At 39.5% G+C, this 20,779-nt stretch overlaps 2 protein-coding genes across 5 annotated transcripts; both read left to right on the forward strand.

Moving 5' to 3' along the window:
• The first annotated feature begins 7,502 nt into the window (after nucleotides 1-7,502).
• bgna (biglycan a) lies at nucleotides 7,503-15,325 on the forward strand. The gene is made up of 8 exons (XM_077224047.1): nucleotides 7,503-7,693; nucleotides 10,566-10,828; nucleotides 12,462-12,574; nucleotides 12,723-12,936; nucleotides 13,133-13,243; nucleotides 14,171-14,264; nucleotides 14,422-14,560; nucleotides 14,641-15,325. The coding sequence occupies exons 2-8, from the start codon at nucleotides 10,585-10,587 to the stop codon at nucleotides 14,836-14,838; spliced, it is 1,113 nt and encodes a 370-aa protein (XP_077080162.1). The 5' UTR covers nucleotides 7,503-7,693; nucleotides 10,566-10,584; the 3' UTR covers nucleotides 14,839-15,325.
• A 144-nt stretch (nucleotides 15,326-15,469) lies between these two features.
• Nucleotides 15,470-20,742, forward strand: LOC143732224 (phospholipase A and acyltransferase 4-like). 4 transcript variants are annotated; one of them, XM_077223043.1, is made up of 4 exons: nucleotides 15,470-15,572; nucleotides 16,281-16,401; nucleotides 19,042-19,361; nucleotides 19,508-20,690. In XM_077223043.1, the coding sequence occupies exons 1-4, from the start codon at nucleotides 15,555-15,557 to the stop codon at nucleotides 19,637-19,639; spliced, it is 591 nt and encodes a 196-aa protein (XP_077079158.1). In that variant the 5' UTR covers nucleotides 15,470-15,554; the 3' UTR covers nucleotides 19,640-20,690. The 4 variants fall into 4 exon arrangements, with proteins under 4 accessions (XP_077079158.1, XP_077079159.1, XP_077079155.1 ...); XM_077223044.1 differs by having other exon boundaries at nucleotides 19,063-19,361; XM_077223040.1 differs by lacking the exon at nucleotides 15,470-15,572 and having other exon boundaries at nucleotides 16,114-16,401.
• The last annotated feature ends 37 nt before the right edge of the window (nucleotides 20,743-20,779 follow it).

Genomic DNA, 20,779 nt, shown 5'->3' on the forward strand with positions numbered 1-20,779 from the left:
GCACCATGCTGACTGAACAACAAGTCATAACACTCACCAATAATGTTCATTCCCAAAACACCTGGAATATTTGTTTTTGACAATAAACCAGGGGTGTCTTTTACCACAAGGATCCCCTTCTTTGGTATACATTTTCCAAAAGCCTCAACATTAGCTTCTGCATAACCAAAATAGGGTATATCGAGCCCATTAGCGGCTTTGAGTTGTAACCAATTACAAGAATGAAGCTGTTCACTATAATGTTGGGGGAAAAAAACGTTCTGTTACCGTGGACACCATTGATCCAGTATCCAAAAGGCATGGTACCCTGACCCCTCCCCCATTAATACTATAACTGACGGGCTGCTGCTAGGATCCTACCCCCTGTCCGAAATGAGACTGTGATCAAGGTTGAACACGTTCATTGTCGCAACGGCTAGCAAAATGACCAGGCTGTTGACAACGCCTACACACGACTTGATTACAATGCATAGGGGGCCGTTTGGGAGAATGGTGTACAATGGGAAAGCTGTTCCCCCAGCTGGTTTAACTGTGCTTGTTGTTGTTTTAACAGTTCTTTTATTGCAGCAATTTCAGCCGGATAATTACTGGTACTAGAGATATTTGATGTAGTAAATACCTGCGTAGCACACAATGAAGGCACAGAATAACTCCGTGCCCGCCACTCTAAAGACATACCTTCCCGCTCCCAAAGAATAGCCTCTTAACGAATATCTAAAAGTGTATGGCTTGGATGGGCTCGGACAATTTGTTTCAGTGCCCTTCTAAGGGCTGGGTCAGTCACATGTTCAACAAACTGGTCTCTCAACAATATAGCAGAATTAGGCATTGCATCGGGGGCAGTTTCCAACACCTCATTTATAAGCCCAAACAGAGCATGAGAATACTCCCGCAATGATTCACCCTCAAGTTGTTTACGGGAAAAGAATTTCTCCTGCAATGCAACATAAGACTGAGAACACCCATACATTTCTTGGAGGGTAGAAAGAATCTTTTCTGGATCCTCTCTCTCTCTTCTCTAGACCTATATTTAATTTAATTTTTGGCTTCCCCCTCCAAATGGTCATAGATAAAGTAACCTTGATCAACAGATATCAAACCCCTGGCCCGCATACTTGCGCGGACCTCCTCTACCCATTCGGCTATTCCAATTCCCACAGTACCTCTAAAAATAGGGCACTTCCTTTCCCTGGGCACATACAACAAACGATCATGGGACCCATTAGACTGAGCCGAAGGCCTGGGAATATCAGGAACAACGTTAATGTGTTCGGTTCTTGTAGGAGCAGTCTGAGCCTGTACAAGGCGTTGATTATCAATCCACAACTCCTGCAACTCCATGTCCATGGTCACCAGGCACAGTTCCTTCCGTCGTCCTCCCTAGAAGCAATCTCCTGGCGAAACACCTTCCCGTTGATAGGCCACTTCTATAAAGAAAGAAAGAAAGAAAATAAAAACCACCAACCGCTGAGTATATATATATATAAAAAATAGCTATACACCTGGAGGTCACGCTTTACACAATAAAACTGCAATCCTGCCGACTACGCCAGATGCAACCGTGGCGTCCAATTGGCACACTAGTCCAGACTACGCCACCGGGGTTATATACCCACGGAAATAACAGCAACCCAAGTTCAAACAAACAGTAGGCCTAGTTGGTAAAAGAACGAAGACGTGACCTTCAACTTCAATAACTTTTATTGGCAATGAGTTATAAACATCTGAATAAATAATCACTTTTAGTTGCGTTTATTATAAAAGGAGCAATAAAACTTAATCAACATAGACATTAGGTTGATTATTAAATGTCACAATTCACTAGTCTTACCATAGGAGTGACCAAGCCTGTGTGAAAATAAAGAAGAGTCATTGGCCACGGACCCGCCGCCCTAAGAGCACACACCACACGTGTACAATTCTCAAGAGTATAAAAATCACGTCTAAAAGCATATTCAGTGCATAATACCAACCACTCTACACTCCCAAATTAATACGCATGCAGTGCAGGAAATCACACCAGCTGCAGTGAAGGAAAGGCCCAAACGACCCCAGAGGAAGTACTCCCACACAGGCTGGCTCCTAGAACACAAAGGCATACAAGTTAACACTCCACTGTACATATCACATCCAAACACAGCGGTTGGTCTAAACCAAACTCAAATAATATAATCAGTACACAAAATAAGAAACCATAAATGAAACAAAACCAGAAAATCAATATATAACCCAAACTTTAAGGTTATTATAAAGAAAAATAAATCATAAACAAAACAGCAGGGCCTAGACGTCAGAGGTCCACGTGCATAGGACTCCACAAAGGAGGATCTGCCAAATAAACACAAAATAAACCATAAATATCTAAAATGCAGATCCAAATAGACCTCTGACACAAATTCCATGCAACATCATTACACCGACAACTTACAGAATTGTTTGATAATTAAATGATTACACATAAAATGTTAACACCAAACCAGACAATCTAACACACACATACCTCTGTCCTAATCCACGAGTAAAATATAGACTGGGTGAATTATTCGTGGCTATGGATTAAACACGGCATCCAGCGCTCGGCACTAGCCCATTTAAATCACCCACACGCGGTCACACTCTTGCATCAAGGACTTCCGCCCTGCATTTAACATAAAATAAAAAAATAAAAACATACTAACGTCTTTGTATTAGAACAAAACTGCCACACTCACAGCTCGCTATGAGGCTTCGGGATCACAACGCCGGAAGGAGACGGAAAAGGTCAAAGCGTCAGGAAGTTATCCCGTCTAGTCGCTGTCGTGCTATTTATAGCGTGAAATATACACGCTCCGCCCCATACCGAATCCGTACTCACTCAGTCACATTTAGTTGAAATAAAATCTTTATTTTTGGGGGGTTTTGCGCACAAAAAATGTTCTCGTCGTTTGATAAACTTAAGATTGAGCCACTGTAGTCACTTGGACTATTTTAACGATGTCTTTAATAACTTTTCGAGGCCAGCAAGTTCAATCCCTCAAGAAGCCTATGGAGTAGTATCTATGGAGGAGTGATCCACCTCTCAGATTTCATCAAAAATATCTTAATTTGTCTTCCGAAGATGAACGAAGGTCTTACGGGGTTGGAACAACATGAGGGTGAGTAACTGACAGAATTTTCATTTTTGGGTGAACTATCACTTTAAAAAATATTTATTTATTTATTAACGTTAAAAAGGAACAGCATGCAAAATCTTTTATTAATTGCAAAATAATTATTCTAATGTATTGACAGCCCTACTTTCTGGATCATTTGGCTTGTTTTCATTGGCGGATTTCTTTTTTTTAATCGATTTACTAGTCAGTTTTTGTTTGAAATGTAAATTACTTGATGCTAACTTCTTGCTTATTGAACTGTTGCAATTGTAACCCTTATTTCTTGATGCCTTATCGGCGTTTACTCCAGTCTCTTCACCGTGGGTAAAATAAATAAAACACGGGTTACAATGGTGAAATTCACAACTCGCATACAACTCACTTTTCTTCTCTCTGTTTATTCTATTCCCAGCGCGCTCTGCCTTAAAGGGGCAGGAGCAAAACATAACCTTGTACAAATTTATATAAAACTAAGACAAATAAAAATGCATGAAAAACATTTTCTTAAATAGATTATTATTTTTTAACATCTGTTTGTTTTTTCCCATATAAAATAATCAATTTGCAACTAGTGAAATAAAATAACACAAAATAATGGACTAGCAAATTTAAGGTTACACAATTAATATCTGCAGTATCACTCTAACAGAAACAGACAGCACAGAGCATCAACACAGTGCTGAGTTGCACTTTCATCATTCTGTCTGTATTATGACACTAGACTAGCACTAGCACACTGGGCAGTGGCGCTCTCTGGTTGCTCTATTTCTATCTAGAGAAACTCTTCTCTTAAAGTGGTAACTTGCTGCCACAAGTGCTTCTTTTTCTACTTCACAGCAGGACTCTGTCTCAGATTTATTTTCTTTGGGCCGTCCCTACATTGATTCTCTTCTCTTCTCTTCTCTTCTCTTCTCTTCTCTTCTCTTCTCTTCTCTTCTCTTCTCTTCTCTTCTCTTCTCTTCTCTTCTCTTCTCTTCTCTTCTCTTCTCTTCTCTTCTCTTCTCTTCTCTTCTCTTCTCTTCTCTTCTCTTCTCTTCTCTTCTCTTCTCTTCTCTTCTCTTCTCTTCTCTTCTATATATTTCTGTGACTGCTCTTCATTTCCAGGGTGTGGACTGTGTCCTAAACCATGAAGAAAAACTTCCTTATATTAAAAGAGCATATCCTGGAGTAACACCAGTCTCGGTGGGAAAACCTGGAAGTTTGTGGCAAGATGTATTCATTGTGGCTCTTAGCATGTCAAACAGAGATCAATGTAAACATAACATGTATTTTAAAGCATCCAACCATCTATCTATCTATCTATCTATCTATCTATCTATCTATCTATCTATCTATCTATCTATCTATCTATCTATCTATCTATCTATCTATCTATCTATCTATCTATCTATCTATCTATCTATCTATCTATCTATCTATCTATCTGTCACGATGAGGTGGAAGCAAGGAGGAAGCAGGATCCAATTGCAGCACACTTTATTTAATAAACTCAAACTACATAAAGACACTGGCTAGGGCACAAGACTAAGGAACAGAACCACCAACATCAAGGTACAACAACAACATTATTAACTCACAAAGACTGGACTGAAACACAGGGCTTAAATACAAGGCCAAACAAGCTAAACAAGATAACAAGGGGGCGTGGTATACATTAACACAAACGAGGAGCGGGAAAACTGAACAGGACTGAACCAAAAGCACAAAGACCGGGGGAACACAGACAGACATTACAACATAGCCCCCCCTCTATGGGCGGCTCCCGACGCCCATCAAAACTAGAGACATAGTTCGGGAGGGTGGTGGAGCGGAGGCGGTCCCGGGGGAGGGATGGCGGGCCAGGTCCGTGCAGGGAACGGGACCGGGGTCTTGCGATGGCGGACCTGGGCCATGGAACATGGGCGGAGCTGGACGAACAGACTGCCAGGGCGGAGCAGGCTGTGGGCGTGTCCACGACGGAGCAGGCTGAGGGCGAGGCCACGGCGGAGCAGGCTGAGGGCGTGACCAGGGCGGAGCAGGCTGTGGACCCTCGGGCATCCAGGGCGGAGCTGTCGAACCCTCGGGCGTCCAGGGCGGAGCTGTCGGACCCTCGGGCGTCCAGGGCGGAGCTGTCGGACCCTCGGGCGTCCAGGGCGGAGCTGTCGGACCCTCGGGCGTCCAGGGCGGTGAAGACCCCTCGGGCGTCCAGGGCGGTGAAGACCCCTCGGGCGTCCAGGGCGGTGAAGACCCTTCGGGCGGCCACGGCGGTGAAGAACCTTCGGGCGGCCACGGCGGTGAAGACCCCTCGGGCGGCCATGGCGGTGAAGACCCTTCGGGCGGCCACGGCGGTGAAGACCTTTCGGGCGGCCACGGCGGTGAAGACCCTTCGGGCGGCCACGGCGGTGAAGACCCTTCGGGCGGCCAAGGCGGTGAAGACCCTTCGGGCGGCCACGGCGGTGAAGACCCTTCGGGCGGCCACGGCGGTGAAGACCCTTCGGGCGGCCACGGCGGTGAAGACCCTTCGGGCGGCCATGCTGGAGAGGACCCTTCGGGTGGCCATGGTGGTGGCCTACTGCCCCCCCCCAAAAAATTCTTGGGGGTAGCTACGGGGTCGTAGCCTGGAGAAGGCACCGGCTCAGGAGAAAGAGGCAGAACCAGCGGTGAAGAGGGCTTTAGGCTGGGCAGGACCAGCGGTGAAGGAAACTCTGGGCTGAACAGGACTGGCGCAGGATCAGCGGGCTCTGGCGCAGGATCAGCGGGCTCTGGCGCAGGATCAGCGGGCTCTGGCGCAGGATCAGCGGACACCGGCTCAAGTGTGTGCGTAGCCCACACACACCACATGGCTGTGGCCATAATGGCTAGTGTTGCGGTCACTGCGGGCTCAGGCGGCGCATGCGTGGCGTGATCAGTCTCTGACTGGGAAGACGTGACGAGAACGGTCTCTGGCTGGACGGTCTCTGGCTGGACGGTCTCTGGCTGGACGGTCTCTGGCTGGACGGTCTCTGGCTGGACGGTCTCTGGCTGGACGGTCTCTGGCTGGACGGTCTCTGGCTGGACGGTCTCTGGCTGGACGGTCTCTGGCTGGACGGTCTCTGGCTGGACGGTCTCTGGCTGGACGGTCTCTGGCTGGACGGTCTCTGGCTGGACGGTCTCTGGCTGGACGGGCTCTGGCTGGACGGGCTCTGGCTGGACGGGCTCTGGAACTGGTTTGACGGGACGAGATTCAGGCAGGACGGTGATCCTTGCAGACCGTACGGACCTTAGCGGGGAATCTGCCAAGCTGGACATCAGCCCTGAACGCCCATAGACCGATCCGGTGTCAGACCCGCTGACTGGCGTGACACGGGGAAACTCAGGCTCTGCAAGTGCCGAACCGCCCAAGGAAAGGGCCAGATCAACAAACCCTTTCAGGGTCCAGCCAGTATGATCCTCCGGCATCACTTGAGCGATGTGCCAATCCAGCCCGCTACAAAACAGGTCCACGAGCTGGGCGTCATTTAGCGTTCCCAGATGACAACACGCCAAAAAGTCCCTCACATACCTCTCCAAGGGCTGGCCATCTTGAGACAGAGATGATAGGAATTTCCTTAAGGCCTGGTTGCTAACAACTGCTGGATCCATTGGCGGTGAGTTCTTCTGTCACGATGAGGTGGAAGCAAGGAGGAAGCAGGATCCAATTGCAGCACACTTTATTTAATAAACTCAAACTACATAAAGACACTGGCTAGGGCACAAGACTAAGGAACAGAACCACCAACATCAAGGTACAACAACAACATTATTAACTCACAAAGACTGGACTGAAACACAGGGCTTAAATACAAGGCCAAACAAGCTAAACAAGATAACAAGGGGGCGTGGTATACATTAACACAAACGAGGAGCGGGAAAACTGAACAGGACTGAACCAAAAGCACAAAGACCGGGGGAACACAGACAGACATTACAACACTATCTATCTATGTATTATTGGCCTAAAAACTTTAAACTAATTTAAACACTTAGACTAAAGCCAATATCAAAGTTTGTCTTCAAAACTTTACTATTTCTAGTTAATATTATTGGTCTGTTTAACAGGAAAAACGACTTCACATTTTAAATCTATTCACTTATTTGTCCCATTTTATTACATCTCATTTATATATGCAGAAACTAAAGTTTTTTGGATGGATACTTTATTAATAATATGTATCCTGAATGTTCAAAAAAGCGTGATTTCAAATGAAATGTCTTAATAAGTATAACAATAACTATGGTAACTATAGTATTTTGGTGGAATTACCAGCCCACACACTCACACTATCTAACTCTCATGCTCTCTCTCTCTCACCACCTAAAAAGAAGGAGAAAACAGTGGGAGGGAAAGACAACATAAGTGGGAATGTCTCAAATACACAATTTTTTCCCTCTTTTTGCAAGCTGTCCTGTGTTTTGAACTGCAGGTACTGTTCAGTGCTGAGTGACTGCTGGCAGCCAAGGACCTAAAAGACAGTCATCCAAAACAATGATCAAATCATAAATTTTTTTGCCATCAGACATCTCAAAAAAGAAGAAATCATCTCTGAATAAATCTTGCACATCAGGTAAGATGCTTTGATGATCTTATTTATCTTTCTGACATGTTCCCTGTTCAGTTTTGTGCACCTGATGCACAGCAACTTAATTCATCTGATTCTGTTATGACCAGTTACATTCTTTGAAAAGCTTACAAAGCTTTTTTGAGCTCATTTAAAAAAGAAAAAATCCTTGAGAAATGTTGTGTTGGCATCAGCTTTATGAGTCACTCATCATCCACGTCAACTCTGTAATCTTGACAGCATTCAGTAATGTAGTCTTTAATAAGCTCATCTCATCTCTCTAATATGCGATGTAAATCAGCTTTGCATGACCATTTGGCATAATTTTGATAATGTACATCTTTGAAGAAAAAAGCTAGACACCTTAAAATTCTTAGTTGTCCGATAAGATATATTTTTTTAAAGAAATAAAGACTCATCTGCATCAGGCTCATAAGTGGCTACAGACTGCTTAAGACGAAGGCAAAAACTTTTAAGAGCTGGTAAAGGGGAAAATAACATTTTATTCATTAGTACTTTTATTGTACTGTTAATAGAATAGTTCTGGCAGTGGTCAAAATCAGGTTGTGCACCATCATTGTATGTGTTTTTAAATTAGGTCTTCCAGTTTATTACATAACATTATTGTCATATTTTAAGAGGATATGATTTTGGTACATTCAGTGTCTTTATTTCGGAGCATGAACCAGGGTGTCTCTCCAAAAACAATCTGTTAAACTTGCCAGTAATGTGGTTCTCCTGCCATTCTGTGGTAAAGGGCGTGGGAGTGAATTTAGAGAGAGAGAGAAAGAGCTCAGAGGCAGTTTAAAACCACACACACACACACACGTGGCACAAAATAAAACTAGTTGTGGATCTGGACGTTCACAGAATCTAATAAAATATGTGGATCAGTGTGTATGCACATTGAAATGAAGCAGTGCTATTTTATTATTATTTATATAGTTTTATATTTTGAATGAGCTTTGATTTCATTTTTAATTTGAGTTTAAGTTTTATTTTGTTTAGTCCTTTTGTCATTTTTATTATTTTTTATATTTTTATTTAACTTTTATTGAAGGCAAAATTTATAATTTTCATATAAGTTTTTTAAGTTTATTTTTTCACCTAATATTTATATTTTATTCAATTTATCTTTTATTTTAAGTCTAAATAGCAAAATATCACATATGAAATATCTTTAATATATCTCAATTGTTTCTCCTAGACAATAATGAGATTAAAAGGCGAGCATATTGAGATTTGCTTTCTTCTCAAAACTTTCTCTTAAAGGTAGGGTAGGCAATTTCAGACAGGCTAGCAATAGCAAGCTAGCTTTAAAACTAAGCGTAAGACCCCACCCTCTATTCAGAGAGTCTCCGAAGTCACGCCTCCTTCAAAACACATGAACTCACACAGCAGAGTCTGCAAAACGTCACGAGATGAGAGATGACGTTAAATTACCTCCTGTCTCAAAGCACAATAACATTACAATATAATGAACGTAAACAACTTAAAGAGCGCTGACCTGTACCACCTGACATCTGCAGGTTTATTTCAACGTTGACAGTGACTTGAGCTTGACAGACTTGAACAGCTTCGAACAGCAACATCACGGGTTGCCATCTCGTAATTACGGTTAGGACATGGTGTGAACGCAGCATAAGCTAGTTGTTTTGGTTCAGGTGGAACTGTGAAAGGCAGCTGCTGTTTGTTTGCTGCGCTCGGTGGCTGTCTGTCTATAACTCTGGATAGACTTACAGAACGCGCTGATGCCGTGTGATGTCTGCGTAAGCAGGGTGCATGGAGGTATGGGGTAGGACTATCCTATCATTGCTTTCGGACCGAATGCAATGATTGGATGAACATTTTTTGGTCCTGTGCCTTCCACAGAAGATGCATGTACATGTTTTAACATTTAGGCCACTTCTATTGTTGATTGCTATCAGGATGTGAAGAGAGTTTTAACCAGTGTAACAGAAATTGTTTATAAAACAAAACTGCCAACCATACATTTAAGAAAAACATCCTAAAATCTCTCCTCAAATCATTTCAGAAGAGATCTAAATCATTTAACCAACTGTGCTCCGATTTACCAAGATACCAATCAAAAGTCAGTTTGAATATGAACTCATGAAATTATCTGAGCTATGTAATCTTTTATACCTTTATAGTCTTACTGTGTCAACAATTTTCTAATTTATTTCCATTTTTGAATCTCCTAAGGAATTTCAGACTAAACATCTGAGATTGTTGATACTTAAATGAAAAAAAAATCCCCTCAGCTATGAAAGAGTACCATCTAAGTAATTCAATTTTCTTCTAGGATGGAACTGCATCAGTCATTAGTGTTATTAGTGAGTCAAGTCACGTTATTGATTTACATTTATTATATACATTTGTCACATGTTTCTTCTGCAGAAGAAAATGATCAAATGCACCAAAAGGGCTAAATATATATATATATCCTACTGACGTTGCATCAGTGTGGTTTCAGCTGTAATTCAGCTGGACAAAGGACACAAAAATACACTCAGATGATGTTACACCCGTTCTGGGAGAAAAAAAAAACTTTAAATGAAGACAGGTTACGAAAATACACATTTGCACACGTTGATGCATCTGACCCAAACAAGTCTTTCCCTGTCTCATGTTTAAGTTTTAGTTACAATGAGATATTTTCCCCGTTGTCGATGTGGAGAGCAGATTGGTTTATTATGACTGTCAGCGAGGCGGCTGCATATTCAAAGCTTAATGAGACCGCAGGATGAAGGATTTGACCAGAATCAGGATGCAAAGTAGCATTTATGTTTTTTATAAAAGTGTGGAGAACAATTGTACTGCCATATTTTTAAAGTTTGCTTCTAGTACTTCTTCTGTCTTTCTGTCTTTTTTTCAGATTAATAAACGTAGCAGCCATGTTGTCCGTCTGTGTGGCTTTCCTGTTTCTCTGCACTGCCCACCTGCCACTAGACTCCTCCGCCCTTCCCTTTGAGCAGAAAGGATTCTGGGACTTTGGCAAGGACATTGATGTGAAAGAGCTGATGATGATGATGAAGGACCAGGAGGAAGGGTCAGCTGCGGATCCATACCAGCCTGAACATCCCACATGCCCGTTTGGCTGTCGGTGCGACCGCAGAGTTGTACAGTGCTCGGATTTAGGTGGGCTTAAGATGATATGTGTTTGCGATGGTGTCTTGGTATAGACAGACAAGATAATGACTGTTTAGTCTGAGAGGTTTTGCTTCTAGGCTCACATTTGACATGGGACAACGCAGTGCCAAAATTGTTTGCTGCACAAACGTAAACATAATGGCCTTAAAACCGAACAATAAAAATATAGTCCCAAGAATAAGAAAAATTATGGCATGCACCAGATGAATATGAAAACTGAAAATACCATGGGCTGTTTTGTATATGTACCAAATATAGTATAGCAATTTTAAGCAATCATAAAATTAATTATGCATTTATTATTTAATACTGTTCTTCAACAAAATTATCAGAACATAGGCTACTTTTGACCCGTTTTTGGGCAGCAACTCACCAGTTGATAACCACTGGTGTAAAGAGTGATGTCACACTAGTTAGTGATTAGTATGGAATGAGTTACAGGATATCCCCTTAATATCATCCATCTTATCCCAAAATTACTAGCCTGTTACATCGAGAAAACTTCAAAGACCTGCCTGTTATTTTCCCCATGATATTTAAAAAATGTAGCATGAATGAACGTGGTATGAAACACAAAGATATGAATATGAGTTATAAGTTATATGTATATAATTATAAATAAATCAAAAGTTATGGCTCAAAGTAGGGAAAGTGAGGAGGAAATTTTGTCTGAAAGCTAAATAGAAATGTCAGGTTTTAAAATCCACATCAAAGTCTTGCATGAGATCAGGATCAAATTTAGCTCAAGAACGGATACCAATTCAGACACACCGCTAATCTGGCCCTTCCACATCAGACAGCACATGTGGCGTGTGGTCGGTCACCTGAGAAGACAGACGTTCTGGTTATTCTACTCGGTACAGCAAACGTGCCATAAACTATGATGTCGGTTTCACCAGGGATGATGAATTTAAAAGCAAATGGACAATTTTATGGATGCCAGGTACCACCCAATCACAGCTGCCCTCTCTCCCTTCTATCTCTCTTTTATGAAGTTCATAAAATACAGCTATTCTCCTCTTTTTCTCTCTCCCCACATTGTAATGTGCTACGTGGAGCCATGGTCATCTGGCTCCATCTTAATTATATGGGAAGCTCAGAGGGAATGCTAGCACACAACAACAGAGCACAGCAAACACACAGAGTCCCGAAGCCTAGAGAATTACCCAACATTTCCAAAATTACAGCCCGCTGAAAAGTTTACAAGTGAACCTTGGTAACCCAAAGACTCAGATGGTAAAAACTGAAGAAGTTGTTTTTAAATGAGCTGCCTACTATACTTTCTAAAGGCATCATGTGACATGATTGATTGATTATTTTTGTATGACTGAGCAAGTTAATAGACCATATTTTAATAAAAAATTATGTAGACAAGCATTTTTTCTCTTTGGAATTACTTGTACCATTAAATTCCACAATATAAGACCAGAATGTGTATTAAGAAAGTAAATATTTTCATTCTGATTTCATGTTGAGTTTTCCACTATCACTGAAAATATGAATTACCACTGCAACATAGAAGCCTATAAACAACATTTGATCCACAATATTGATTTTTTTTTTAGACCTTATTTCTATCAATATATCTATTTTTGTTTGTTTGTGCATTATTCCCCAACAGGGTTAGGTTACGTGCCGTACGATATTCCTTCAGACACACTGCTGTTGGACCTGCAGAGCAACAGGATCACAGAGATTAGAGAGGGAGACTTTAAGGGACTGACCAACCTCTATGTGAGACCTAACATATAGGCTATTTATTTTATATTTTGCATTATAATTATTAAATTTGCTGTCATTTTGTGACTGAATTTCTAAATGCAAAATTGTGCTTTATGTTGTGCATTCCTATCAACGATTCATAGCCCCTGTCCCGTTTCAGGCCCTGGTGTTAAGATACAACCAAATCTCCAAAGTTCATCCCAAGGCATTCCTTCCTTTGAAGCGTTTGCAGAAGTTATACATCTCGCACAACCTTCTGATTTCCATCCCCAAAAACCTGCCTCCATCTCTTGTGGAGCTGCGTATCCATGACAATCACATCAAGAAGGTGCCGGCATTTAGCTTCTCAGGCCTCCACAACATGCATGTCATTGGTAAGACTGTGTGTTTGTCTGTGTGTATACTGTATATAGCTGTGCTAATGACATCATATGATTCATGATGTCACCTAATGGTTGCTCACATAGTCCTGTAAAGCCTGCTTTTTGACAACATTTACTTATAAAAAGCTCTAGTACATAATAAAACGAAATACTCTATTTGTGCCTCAAACACTGGTTTATTTTGCAGAAATGGGTCGTAATCCTCTCCAGAACAGTGGTTTCGAACCTGGAGCATTTATGGGCCTTAAACTGAACTACTTGCGCATTTCTGAAGCCAAACTCACTGGGGTACCCAAAGGTAATGTGAATGATGGTTAAAATGTAATGTATATTTAAGTAATTTACTATTTTGAAATAAATTTTATATATATATAGGCTATTGCAGCCATTAATCTTTGGCTTTTAAAAAAATTGTTTAATTAGTTCATGGTTTCATGAGAATGCAGTATTGTATGTATACACAATACATTATACAGTACCTGTCAAAAGTTTGGAAGCATTACTATTTGTAATACTGTGAAATATTATTACAATTTAAAATAATTATTTTCTATTTTAATATACTTTAAAAGATAATTTATTCCTGTGAAGGTAAAGCTGAATTTTCAGCAGCATTACTCTAGTCTTCAGTCAGTGTCACATGATCCATCAGAAATTATTTTAATGTGCTGATTTATCATCAATGTTGGAAACAGATGTGCTGCTTAATATTTTTAGGCTACTTATTTCAGGATTCTTTGATGAATAAAGTTAAAAAAAGAACAGCATAGAAATATTGTGCAACAATATACACTACCGTTCTTTTTTGAAAGAAATTAATACTTTTATTCAGCAAGGATGTGTTCAATGGATAAAAAGTGTCAGCAAAGATTTATATAGTTAGAAAATATTTATTTTTTGATTCAATGCTGTTCTTTTAATTTTTTTATTCATCAACAAATCCTGAAAAAAAACATCACAGGTTCCAAAAAAAATATTAAGCACAACTCTTTTCAACATTGATACTAGCTGAGTATCGAATCAGCATATTAGAATGATTTCTGAAGGATCATGTGACACAGCAGACTGGAGTAATGTATTTACACAGGCCTACTGGATACATACAGAATAAAGGTGTTTTGTTACAGAAAACAAAATTCTTTGCTTCAAGGAATGTGTCCCCTTATTGTTTAAAATACAATGCAACTCATTCTACTCCATATGGTATGTGTTTCATTCTTGCCAGACCTTCCCAGTAGTCTCCATGAGCTCCATTTGGACAATAATCAGATTCAGGCCATTGAGTTTGTGGATCTCAGCCAGTACACCCAGCTGCAAAGGTAAACCCTACACATTCCCAATTATTTGGTGTGATTAATATATGTATGATCAATGAAACATTTCCCTTCAGTTACACTTTTACATGGACTTTATTATGACATCAATTTTGCTTTGGGTGTCCTCTAGTGGTTAAAACCCCTCTGTCTCTTTGTCTAGGTTGGGACTCGGCAGTAACCAGATTCGCCACATTGAGCACGGTGCTTTATCCTACCTCACCAACCTGAGGGAGCTGCACCTTGACAACAACCGTCTGCCCGGTGTGCCCAGTGGTCTGCCTCATATGAAGTATCTGCAGGTGTGCTTGAGTTTGTGTACAGAATTCGACTGATTCTAGTTCATTTACACTAAATAAACTGAACCACACTCTCCTTACAGGTTGTCTACCTCCATTCAAACAACATCACCAATGTTGGGGTGGATGACTTCTGCCCAACAGGTTTTGGGATGAAGAGGGTGTTCTACAATGGTATCAGTCTCTTTGACAACCCGATCAGGTACTGGGAGGTGCAGCCCGCTGCCTTCCGCTGTGTCAGTGACCAAATGGCTGTACAGTTTGGCAACTACAAGAAATAAAAGATGCACAAAACCAATCCAGGAGGAGAACAAAAGGAAATAGTGTCCAAAATTAGTGTATATCATCAATTATTTGAGTGAAGACGATGAATAAACATTCCCATGGAGGCATAATTCAGAAGAAACGTGGACTCCATTTAAACCGAAGGTTTCAAGAACCACTGGTAAACGAAATTAAAACGGTGCATTCAAAATATTTATGTGTGTAATTCCCTGCTGACATTAATGAATCTGTACTCCACAAAAAATGCCTTTTTGTTCAATTTAGTTGACATACAGCATTTATTATTTCTTAACTAACTCTCTGAGATGTCTATTAACAGTTTCATTTGCTTAGTTTTCATGGATTGGATCTTTAAATAATAAGATAAATTCACAGTTTGTCATTCTGTACGCTTATTGTCACTCATTCATCATGGTAATACTGTAATAAAGTGGATTGTGTTGTGGATGTTTATCATGCCATCACAAGACAGCCTACCTTAAAGGTGACATGGTTATTTTCTGTAATGTCAACTTCAATTAACTTTATTGTAAAAAAAAGAAAAAAAAGATCCTAAGTGCATTCAGTTGTATAATAACCCTGAAGAGGTGCCAGTAGGTTTGAAGGTGGAGCTGTTTCTAGCTGTGGTGTGACCACGCCTACAAGGCTTGTCATAAGAATTTCAATCCTTTTGCTTATAGTTTCTGCTCTTAACGACTAAACAACACGAGAGATGGACTACAAAGAACAGGTACGTTTACAAATATTTACTGAATTAACTCAACACGTGGATGATAAGAATTAATATTTCAAAATAAGCCTAGAAACTACTAAAATATGTATTATTTTGTCACCTAAATTAATTAGGCTACATGTTAAGCATACTAATTCGAACTATTCTAACCATTAGAATTGTTTAAAATATTTTAATATTTATTATTAGAATATATATATATATATATATATATATATATATATATATATATATATATATATATATATATATATATATAATTATTTGGAATCAGCTGAGGATAATTAGGTTACTTTTTACTCATATGTAACTACCGCTAGAATTTAATGTGAAAGTAGCTTTAAGACCGTTCTCCAACAAGGAGGCTTTCGCACCAGGTAGTTATAGGAACTAGCCATTAGTTCCCCCAAAAGGCGTTCCTAACTAAATACGTCCCCAGTCCCTGCGGTGCAAACACGCCAAAAAGAGGAAACTAGTAATTCTATGAACTATGAAAAGGACCCTCCGGTGCTAAAGCACCTAGTTGCGTATCTAGGGTGTTTTGAAGAATTATAAATTATTTTACTTTAATCTTATGACACTACAACGATGGTTATAATTTACGTCCTGAAAAGAATGCAGACGTCATATGTGGTCAAACTTGTTCTAAAACCTGTAACAGCTGTAAGCGGGAGGAATCTTGACAGACTGAACTGTCATGCACAGGTTGAGCAAGTTGTATCCAGCGCGAAATTCGGAGATTTGATCGAGTTCTCGTACCCCATTGGCTACTCACACTGGGGCGTGTATGACGGAGATGGTTACGTCATTCACTTTGCTGTTGCAGGTAAGCACGATAACGTTTACTTTAAAGGGTTAGTTCACCCAAAAATGAAAATGATGTCATTAATGACTCACCCTCATGTCGCTCCAAGCCCGTAAGACCTCCGTTCATCTTCAGAACATTTTAAGATATTTTAGATTTAGTCCGAGAGCTTTCTGTCCCTCCATTGAAAATGTATGAACAGTAGGCTATACTGTCCTTGTCCAGAAAGGAAATAAAGACATCATCAAAGTAGTCCATGTGACATCAGTGGGTTAGCTAGAATGTTTTGAAGCATCGGAAATAAATTTTGGTCCAAAAATAACCAAAACTACTTTATTCAGCATTGTATTGTCTTCCGGTTCTGTTGGGGATCCGCGTTCACGAGTCCGCAGTGACGCTGATGACGTAAGACGCTGCTGACGTGTATCTGGTGTGTCCGTGTATTCGGGTTCAAATAAATATGGCTGGGCAAAAAAATGCAAGTCTTCCTCTGTGTGGAAATCCTTAGACATGTTTGTGAAGATTGTTTTGTTTCCAGCGTGCGTCTCCCTCAGACTGTAAACGAAGCTCGGGCGCACCAGACACACGTCAGCAGCGTCACTGAACGCGGATCCACAACAGAACCGGAAGACAATACAATGCTGAATAATGTCGTAGTTTTTGTTATTTTTGGACCAAAATGTATTTCCGATGCTTCAAAACATTCTAACTAACCCACTGATGTCACATGGACTACTTTGATGATGTCTTTATTTCCTTTCTGGACAAGGACAGTATACCGTTCATACATTTTCAATGGAGGGACAGAAAGCTCTCGGACTAAATCTAAAATATCTTAAACTGTGTTCTGAAGATGAACGGAGGTCTTACGGGCTTGGAGCGACATGAGGGTGAGTCATTAATGACATCATTTTCATTTTTGGGTGAACTAACCCTTTAATACTATAATACTAATTCTATAAAAATAACGATACTTTTATACTATACTATACTATAGGCTACTATACTGTACTATAGGCTACTATACTATACTATACTATACTATACTATACTATACTATACTATAGTGGCAGATTCCTTTGTGACTACTTGTAACCATACATTTTATGTGTCTGAAATTGAGGAGACTAAAAAAAATTTAAGAATCCTACATAAGAAAGGTATATATATCCTACATATAATATATATATATATATATATATATAGGCTATAACTCCTACACTGCTGTATATATAAACTACACAGGTTCAAATGTCACCTTATATCCTCCTGGCAGGCTGGGACCCAGGAATAGACTTATGTCCACTGTATTTTAGTGAATTTCTGACACCATACATGCCACAGTTTTAAAGGGATAGTTCACCCTTTAGTACTTACTCACCCTCAAATTGTTCCAAACCTGTATGATTTTCTTTCTTCTGTTGAACACAAAAGAAGATATTTTAAAGAAAGTTGTTTTTCAGACAGCTGACGGCACCCATTGACTTTCATTGTATATATTTTTTCCTACTATGGAAGTCAATGGGTACCACCAAATGTTTGATTACCAACATTCTTTAAAATATCTTCTTTTGTTTTCAACAGAAGAAACTCATACAGGTTTACACACAGGTTTGGAACAACATGAAGGTGAGTAAATGATGATTTTCATTTTTGGGTGAACTATCTTAAGTCTGGATGTCCTGTAAAGAGCACATTCAGGGCTTTTCAGAGATACCAAATGTTTTGGGGGTTTACCATGACAACAACTTCTCCTTGGTCTTTTAAAATGACTGACAATAATTCAGTAATCAAATTAGCACTCTTATGGAAATATGATAATGTTTTGTAATTATCATTTAAATCTGACTAATTTTAAAATTGTCTGTCATAAATCAACATCTCAGGGAAATGGTATGGGGTTTCTAATCAAAGCATTACTTTCTGTTACAAAATAGGGCATTGATTTCATACATGTCCAATGGACACCAGGGATTTAATCATGTTCAGGCATTTTGGGAGACACAACAAGTGAATAGGGAACGAAATTATATATCAATATTCCTATGAAACGTTAGATATTATTATAAAAATTTTGGCAATTATTACTCCCATTATTACACTTCTTTTTCATTACATGTTGCCCCGAAAACACATTTATATGTAAATTAGATACAGTGTATGCATTGCATTGAATGGAACTGTATGGCAATTTTAATATTGCCTAAAGTAAAATGGTATATCTCGGTTCATTCCATTATATCTTTCATAACATATTTGAGAATCATCTTTATAGAAAGTTTGGTTAAGAAAATCCTGAAACCTAAAAATTGATTACTGAAAAAAAAAATCCCATTGTTTTTGCCTACACATGTCATTTCATGTCTTTTTATTTTTTAAACGAATGAATCCTGGTGTCCACTACAGAGGACGGCATAACATATCAATAATGTTTTTTTCTTATGCTCTGAAGTTACTAAATTCAAAAAATGTTTTTTTCTGGGTCTCAGGAGGATATAACCTACTGTGATGTGTAAAGGCTAATTCAGGCAATGAATTTAAACATAATTTTATATACAGTAAATTTTATTCTATAACTGCTTTACTTGAATCACTTAGGCTCTTGATTTCTTATTTCTTCTATTCTTGATCACCGTTATGGCAACACTTTTTCTCATACAGAACTTGCTTTTTCCATACCAGATGAAAGTCAGGTGATGAGCTCGTTTCGTGGGTTTCTGCAGACTGTCTTCCCTGTTTGTGGTGATCTTTTGCTTGGAGAAACTAAGATACGGCGTCAGCTCTTGTCTGAGGTTAACGTACCTAAAGGAGCTCGTGTTTTAGTGAGCAATACCCGACACAATCTCCAGCCTTCACCTGTGGATGAAATCAGACGACGACGAGATGCTTTACTTGACAAGGAGTTTACTTACAAAGTCCTCACATTTAATTGTGAGCACTTTGCCACATTTGTCCGCTCTGGAAAAGCTATGTGCAATCAGGTGAGTTCAATCATGTGCAATCAGGTAATATATCAAGTACATTTATATCAAGTTTAACTGTATATCATAAAGGTCATCATCATTATGTGTCATGTACATTTTAGTTATTTTGACATAAGTTTATATTGGTTCCTTTGTTTTAACAGATCCCAGGGAAGTCCAAAAACAAGGAATGTGAGGACGCTACTGAACAATTTAGCAGCCTTGTGCCATCGAATACTGAATTATTAATGCCAATCTACACATTATCCCAAGAATATTGTGTTGAGTTCCACTAAGGACATTTTCCCGTCACTCTTGGAGTTAAAACAGTTTTAAAAGATTCCTGTTTAATGTCAATGGAAATGGTTCTTCACTCTTCAATGGTCTTATTTGGTCTCCCTGGTCAGGCTGGCCTGTTGGCTGGTTTTAAAATGATTTTGGGCACTTCTTAGGTGGTCAGGCCAGGAGACCCACTTATCTGTTAAGCCATAAGCCAGATGATCATTTTAGCTAAGAAGTGTTTTTTTAAAGGTTTTCACATGTTTTTTCACATCTTCTTCACATTTCTAACTAATATGGCACATACCATTACTATTTACCGTAGATAACACCACAGTTCTAAAAAAAATGTTAGACCCCATGGAATGGCTTGACAAGTGCAGATTTATTTATTTCGCTGCTGCTTACACATTGCCAGTTACAACAGCATGTCTGGGAAATATCTAAGGGCTCGTCCCTTTTAATGCCCAGGAAACACAGAACATTCCACTAATGTTAGCTTATTACCGTTTGTTTTTTTGTTTGGTTTTTTGGGAACCAATTAATAACAGTCTAAGAAAGTACTCTAGGTTCTTTATGTAGCCAAAAACTAACCTTTCCAGAGCATTGCAGGGAGGTCTTTTCCTCAAGAACCTATATTCATAACCATAAACTAACCCTCACAGAAGATTCTTGGAAGCAAAAATCATTAGCTGCATAGCCTGCATAGCTTTAAATTACGCCATAGCCATGTACATTGTTTTGCTACTTAGTCAGCAGCCAAGGCTATTTTCCTAGAATAGACTATTTGTTAAAAGAGAATTTACTATTGGAATTATTGACTTTATTAAAGCCAGAATTGATTAAAAAATTTTTTAAACAAAATTGCCAAGATTACAACAGCGTGTTGGGTTTGAAGATAAACTTATTTTTATTTATTAAGATTTCGCAGTAGTAACAATAGCTAGTGAGTCGATTGTATTTTGGATGAAAATGTGGTTACCATGGTGATCTTTCATAATGTAAAGGGGCTGTGCAGTGCTGTGTTTCTCATGATTTAAAAAAATAAATATTTGTATTCCATACAAATACCTATTCTGATTAACGTTTTTTCTTGTAGGTTTATTCGGAACAGGAATAATTTAAAAAAAATGCACATCACGAGAGTTTATTGTCGG

This window comes from Siphateles boraxobius, unplaced genomic scaffold, assembly GCF_051911475.1.
Source record: "Siphateles boraxobius isolate OS27281-9 unplaced genomic scaffold, OSU_SipBor_1 9, whole genome shotgun sequence".
In the NCBI taxonomy this organism is placed as follows: domain Eukaryota; kingdom Metazoa; phylum Chordata; class Actinopteri; order Cypriniformes; family Leuciscidae; genus Siphateles; species Siphateles boraxobius.

Coding starts and splice junctions, on each gene's coding strand:
- bgna (XM_077224047.1), top strand. CDS start 10,585: ATGTTGTCCGTCTGTGTGGCTTTCCTGTTTCTCTGCACTGCCCACCTG. Junction 12,937..13,132: donor CCACAACATGCATGTCATTG/GTAAGACTGTGT, acceptor TTTATTTTGCAG/AAATGGGTCGTAATCCTCTC. Junction 13,244..14,170: donor ACTCACTGGGGTACCCAAAG/GTAATGTGAATG, acceptor CATTCTTGCCAG/ACCTTCCCAGTAGTCTCCAT.
- LOC143732224 (XM_077223040.1), top strand. CDS start 16,164: ATGGTTATAATTTACGTCCTGAAAAGAATGCAGACGTCATATGTGGTC. Junction 16,402..19,041: donor CATTCACTTTGCTGTTGCAG/GTAAGCACGATA, acceptor TTTCTCATACAG/AACTTGCTTTTTCCATACCA. Junction 19,362..19,507: donor GAAAAGCTATGTGCAATCAG/GTGAGTTCAATC, acceptor TTGTTTTAACAG/ATCCCAGGGAAGTCCAAAAA.